General features: G+C 56.6%; 1 protein-coding gene across 1 annotated transcript; it reads right to left on the bottom strand.

Annotated features, from left to right (window-relative positions):
- Positions 1–596: 596 nt before the first annotated feature.
- On the bottom strand, positions 597–2088 carry LOC101756354 (protein BIG GRAIN 1). The gene has a single exon (XM_004985455.4). It carries the CDS (start codon positions 1818–1820, stop codon positions 837–839), a length of 984 nt encoding a protein of 327 aa, XP_004985512.1. The 5' UTR covers positions 1821–2088; the 3' UTR covers positions 597–836.
- Between the last annotated feature and the right edge of the window lie 3963 nt (positions 2089–6051).

The following is a 6051-nucleotide window of genomic DNA, read 5'->3' as shown; positions in this document are numbered from 1 at the left end:
GTCATAGTTTGCACGGACACACCCGGTAATGTTACAATCAATCAGTAGTGAAGGCGCGGGAAGTACTCCATGGATGCCTGCATAACAAGCGTGTACGAGAGCAGTGGAAGAGTAATTCGGTCAGCAAATAGTTGTGGAAGAAAACATCGAAACATGTGTGAAATATTATTGAGCAAATCACCTAGAGCACGGCTGGAATTAGGAGCCTCCATAACCTCCTAATTAGTATCTAAACACTTGATGCGACACGTGCTAAAAATAAGTCAGTGAAAGAAAACGCCCCTTGAGGCGGGGCTCGCGATCCTTACAGTATCCGAATCGATTGCTTTCGATTGGAATTCGCTTTTTTTCAAGGCTGAACCCCAAAGAAAAGTGTTCTCATACGCTATGAGTGCTTTGCTGAACAGCTGACAACACGTGGCAAAGACTAAATTAACATGTATAGTTAGATAGTGGCTTTCTTGGCTTCTTGCAGAGATTTCACGTTTAGAGTGGCTTCAGATTTAAAGAGGAAATGCAGGGTTTGCTTAAATTGAAGTGAAAAATGGGTAACAACATCGTCTAGAAAAATCATGGGAAAAAAACAGAGGGAAGAGGAGGACAAAAGAGCATGCCATTTGCTGAGTTACTCCACTAGAATTAGAACCAACCGCACAATAACGACACCGGAAAAAATTTAAAAGGGGAAAAAGATCCCAGCAGAAAGCCTCCCAAAGATCACTAGTAGTAGATCAGAGTAGCAAACATTTGTTGCCCCAATCACCATTTCCCTCCCAAACCACTCGTATTTTACAGTTACTCCACCATTTTGCAGTTACCCGGATCCAGAAAAAAAATTACACCACTCTGGTACTCCTCCCGTGCGCGTACCCGTGCCCGTGCCCGTGCCCAATGGCGCGGTTCAGCACGACCCTCGTCGTCTCGTACACCGGCAGCTCGTCCCTGTACGCGCCGGCCCCGCCAGCGGCCGGCGCGACGGCCGCGAAGTTCTCGAGCTCGAACAGGTCGGAGCTGGCGTCGCTGCTCTCGTCGTCCTCGTCGCTGTCCATCTCCATCCGGTGGAGCAGCATCCGCTCCAGCTCCACCACCCCGACCTGCACCCGCCGGCGCTCGGTGCCCGCCGCCGGCACCGCGGCCGCCGCCTCGGTGTCGCTGTCCATGAATCGCACGGTGCGCTTCGGCTGCCCCCGCGTGGACGGCGTCTTGCTGAGGCAGGAGCGCGAGTACGAGGACGCCGACGAGCACGCGGACTCCGACGCCGCCGCCGCGCGCGACGCCGAGGGCGGCGTCGGCGGCGCGCGCTTGCCGTTGAAGATGGCGTTGAGGAACCCCGCGAGCCGCGCGCCGGGGGACGCCGGCTTGCGGAGGTCCCTGAGCTTGGCGCGGATGTTGGCGCCCGGCTTGTTCTTGGCGGCCTTCTTCGTCTTCTCCGGCGCGGGCGCGGGCGCCTCCCCGGCGGCGGCAACGCTCGTGCGGATGGGCCGCAGGCGGCGGTGCTGCGACGACTCCGCCTCGGACGAGGAGAACCCGCCGTAGCTGGAGCACTCGGATGAGCTCGACGTGGTGGCGTGCGGCCCCGGCGTCGCCACCGCCGACGCCGCCCTTCCGGCGCGGTAGCTCCCCGCCAGCGACGCCTTGTAGTAGTAGCTGTAGTGCAGGTCCTGGCTCTGCTTCTTGGTGGTGGCGGCGGCGGCGGCGTCGGGCTCATCCATGGACTTGTATATGGCGTCGAGCAGCGTGGACGAGAAGGACGGCTGGTCGGCGTACCGCCTCGCCCTCCCCGGCGCCGGAGCCGCCCCCTTTTCCCCCCACCTCTCCATCCCAGCAGACGAACACGCAGAAAGCTCGCGTTCTGGACTTCTGGTACACACACCACAGCCACGAGCAGAGCACGACGGCAGAGGCACTCGCTCGAGCTCAATGCAAGCCTGTCTAGGAGCAGTGGTTCATGGAACGGAAGGAGAGCTTGGTGGTGTCTAGCGCGCTGGATTAAGCGGCGAAGGTTGCTGGGAATGTGGAAGCTTGGCTAGGAGAGCACAGAGCAGAGTGAGAGCTGGGAGGAAAGAAGGGTGAGGGGGGAAGGGATCGGCGTGAAGATATAGCGGCGGGCGGAGGGAGGCGCTGACGTGGCGACGGGGAGGTGGAAACGGGGGTGGCGCCCGGCTAATTCGGTTTGGGCGTGCGGGTGGCCGGGTGGGTGATGACGATCTCCTTGCCGGTGGGCCCACACACCCGTTTACCGTCACCTTCCGGTCTTCCCGGTGGAGTTACCCGTGTAAAGCGTACGGCGGCGCCCCTGTGTACCCATGCCATGTCCCATTTGGTCCTGTGGTGCGAGCCTGGTGCTGCTGCAGCTCACGCGTTGCATTTGCATTTCATCGGAAGGTTTTTACTGCTGCTGTACTGCAGGATAACCAAATTTCTATTTCGACACTACGTCCCAGGTTTTATTTCGACCCGTGTTCCCTGTCCTCCTGTGCCTTCCGATCCGGTGAGTCGGTGATGGTCCACCGCGAACATGCTGGTTTAATCAGGACTCAGTACTAAGCTCGATCGTTAATTACGAAGGGTAGTACAGTATGAAGTAGCATGAGTAAGGTTCCCGTTACGCATACGTCCGAGGTCTTAAGAGTGAACGTGGTGTCCCAGTCCTTGGCCGGCTTCACAGCGCGCGCGTACTACGTGTCGCGTGGGCGTGCACCCGGCAGGACACGCATGCGAACCAGCTGCAACAGTAGATGAGACCTCTCAACAGTTCCGTGTACGTGCACAGAGGTGTTAATTTGCATTGCATGGTCCGGCGCTGGATTAAATACGCGATCCAGCAGCCATTTCCTTGTTTCGGACGAGAGGCTCGCGCAGAGACTGCAGAGGAGCCATTTCCCATTGTTTTTTCTCCTGTCCGTGTATCTTTAAAAAATTATGTACGAGTATATACTCCTGCAGTACTAGCGAGTACCAACCGATGATGTAGCTACGTACAATGCGATGCAGTTATGCAATTGAACGCGTGCATCACCGGAAAAAAAAAATGGATCCGACTTGAAGCTCTAGTACTGGGCGAAATGCGCTACACGATAAACACGCCGAAAAAGACGTATAGACGCATCATTGTATCCGGACGAAACGTTGTTTTCCCGATCGGTTGCTCCTGTTGTTATCTCGCTACAGACAGGAAGGAATGCATGCGCGCAGGGGGTGGCCGGTGGATGAATCACATGATCAAGTAAATCCTGCGTGTCCCCCACTGTTAAACGCTGACAATTCAACACACACCCCTGGCCTCCTCCCCTCCCGGGTCTCTGCATGCTGGGCAAGGATCACGTGATGGCATCATTGAATTTTCACCGTGTGTGATTTTACCTCGCGCGCGCTCGACAAACCATGTCGCGTTGCGGACGAAGAGGGCGGCAGCAGGTAGCAGACGACCCCCGTAAACAAGCGGCACGAACACGCATGAACGTGGCGTGGCTATCCGCCATCATCCGGCACAAAGCCGGTGCGCACGCACGTACACACGAGCGCGCGCGTTAAACAACGGAGGCCAGGGCGCCGCCGTGCTCCCGCTGGCACGGCGGCGTTTCCTCGCCCCGGACGACGAGGCCATCTCGAAATTAAAAGATGATCACCGTAACGATCGAGCGGATGAGCACGAGGCCGCCGGCTAGATCGATCTCCTCTCTTAATCCATCCGGCCGCACGCGTCCGTCCGTCTCTGTCGAGGGGTTTAAGCGGTTCGCGCCGCGGGACACGACGGGGCCCCGCGCGACGGTGACAGTGAGGGTCATGGCCTCATGGGGCCTCTCCGTCTTGGCTTGTGTTATTATTGCAATCGCTTGGCGATCGCAACGGGACCATCCCGTCCGGCCCGGCCGGTTCCTGGCACGGAGCGGCGCTCGTCGGAAAGGGATCGATTTCGATGGCGGTTGGGGAATGTTTCCCCCTCGCGGCAGCGTTGTTTTCGTCTATAGTGCCTTTTGTTTCTATTTCTGTGGCTTTTGTTCGGGGGCTTGTGCTGCCTCGATGCGTGATGATGGATGGATTGATGGTTCACCGCATGAATGCACCTCCGGTTCATGGGCCCGATCGAGGTGCTGGCGATGGATGGCGCCGGCCAGCCTAGCTGGGACACGTTCACGAGAGGGGTTGGGTTGAGCGTGACGGCGACGAGGTTAGGAGCACGAGGACACCGCCTGACCAATATTGTAAGACCCAAGCCACTGAATTTGTTCTGGATAAACGCTACGCCAAATTTAGTAGTGTTTCAGCCCATGCCCCTCGAAAGCAACCCTGTCAAGGCGCTCGCAACCTGGCGTCGAATCCCGCTGCCGCACGGACGCCCACATTGAATAATTCGGCTATGGTCCGGTGACGATTTCCCGAGACAGCTTAATTTGAAACTCCCAATCTGTTACTATTACATACATGGAGCAAACAAAACGAAATCTCCACTACATCCGTGGTGCGCGTACCGATCGGTTCCGGCGATGGCGAGAGTCCGTCCACGACGTGGACGCGAATAGACCAGACGGCGCGCCTGCCTCCGCCGCACGGCGCGCCGTCGCTGTCGGCCGCGGACATCTCGCCATCCCCGTCCCCTCACGCGGGGGGGGTGCCCGCCCAGGGCCTGAGACAAAACATACCAAACTGCCGCGCACCGGCGCCCATCACGCATCACCCCCTGCTGCGTTGAGGCTAGGCCGCGCGCGGGCGAGTGCCGTGCCCGCGAGCTAGTGCTAGTAATGTGCACACACCGGGCTGCTGTTGGTTGACGCGACAAATGGGGGGAGCCCCGATAGCGATCCTGTTCGTCCCCTGCTGCTCCGGCGGGGCCTCGGGACACAAGTGATGGACGCCATCAATGGGCTCCCTGGGAGACAATGGAGGCCGAGTAGGTTGCCTCTCGCCTTTGCTGTTTTTTCCTGGCAACGGCGCGGCAAGTGGTCCGCCTCGCCACACGTATGCCGAATTGGCGATCGCGAGCCGCCCGGGCGCCGGCGCTTTCGGAGAGTAAAGGAGCCTGCGCCGCACCGCACGCAGCGGTTGCGTGCATCCGGTCGGGTGATTGGACGGGTTGGTGCGATCGGTTCTGATCGTGCGCGCGTGTGGGGCGGGCACTTGTGAACGATCGAGTCGCCATGGCGCCGTGGGTGCCTGTTGGATCAGATCACGGGTTGTTGACATGGTGTATTGTCGGCGGTCTGATTTGATCCGGCCTGAAATGGGTGCGCGCCTGTCGACTCTTTATTGGTGATGGTCCGGGGCTCAGGGTTCAGAGACAGCGATACAGTGCCTGTGTGCATGGCGCCTTGGCTGCTCTCGCTGTTCGCTTGCTCCGTCTTGCATGTGCAACAAGGCACGCCTTTTCATACCGCGACACCGCTCTTTTTGTTTTTACATGGACAAACAAAATACTTCATATTAACTGAGTACTGTCTGTCTGCTTCTGAATTTGTTTTAGCCTTTGCACTCTGTTCATTTTTTGTGTCGAGTCCATGTAGTATCTGTCTAAGGGAAGGGAACTAGCCAAAACTAAAGCCAACAGAGGCCAGGCGACGATTGAGAATTCATTAGATAAGTCTTTTTGCCCAGTAGCAGAACTCGAGGAGGGGTGGATGCAGGAAACAGGATCCATGACATGAAAGGAGACTTATCTTCATTCACCGTATTTTATAAGGGGGTGTTTGGGAAACACCTGTTAAAGTTTAACACCTGTCACATCGGATGTTTGGATGCTAATTAGGAGTACTAAACATAAGCTAATTACAAAACTAATTGCACAGATGGAGTATAATTCGCGAGACGAATCTATTAAGCCTAATTAGTCCATGATTTGACAATGTGGTGCTACAGTAACCATTTGCTAATGATGGATTAATTAGGCTTAATAGATTCGTCTCGCGAATTAGCACAAGGTTCTGCAATTAGTTTTATAATTAGCTCCAATGGTAGTGTAACTACATACTCCTACCGGTCGGTTTCCGGCATCGGAGTTAATTGATACACGTAAATCCAGTTGCAGTGAGCGAACACCATATGATTGGTCGAATC

The sequence above is a fragment of the Setaria italica genome, chromosome IX, assembly GCF_000263155.2.
Source record: "Setaria italica strain Yugu1 chromosome IX, Setaria_italica_v2.0, whole genome shotgun sequence".
Taxonomy (NCBI): domain Eukaryota; kingdom Viridiplantae; phylum Streptophyta; class Magnoliopsida; order Poales; family Poaceae; genus Setaria; species Setaria italica.
This window is presented reverse-complemented; position numbering and strand designations above follow the sequence as displayed.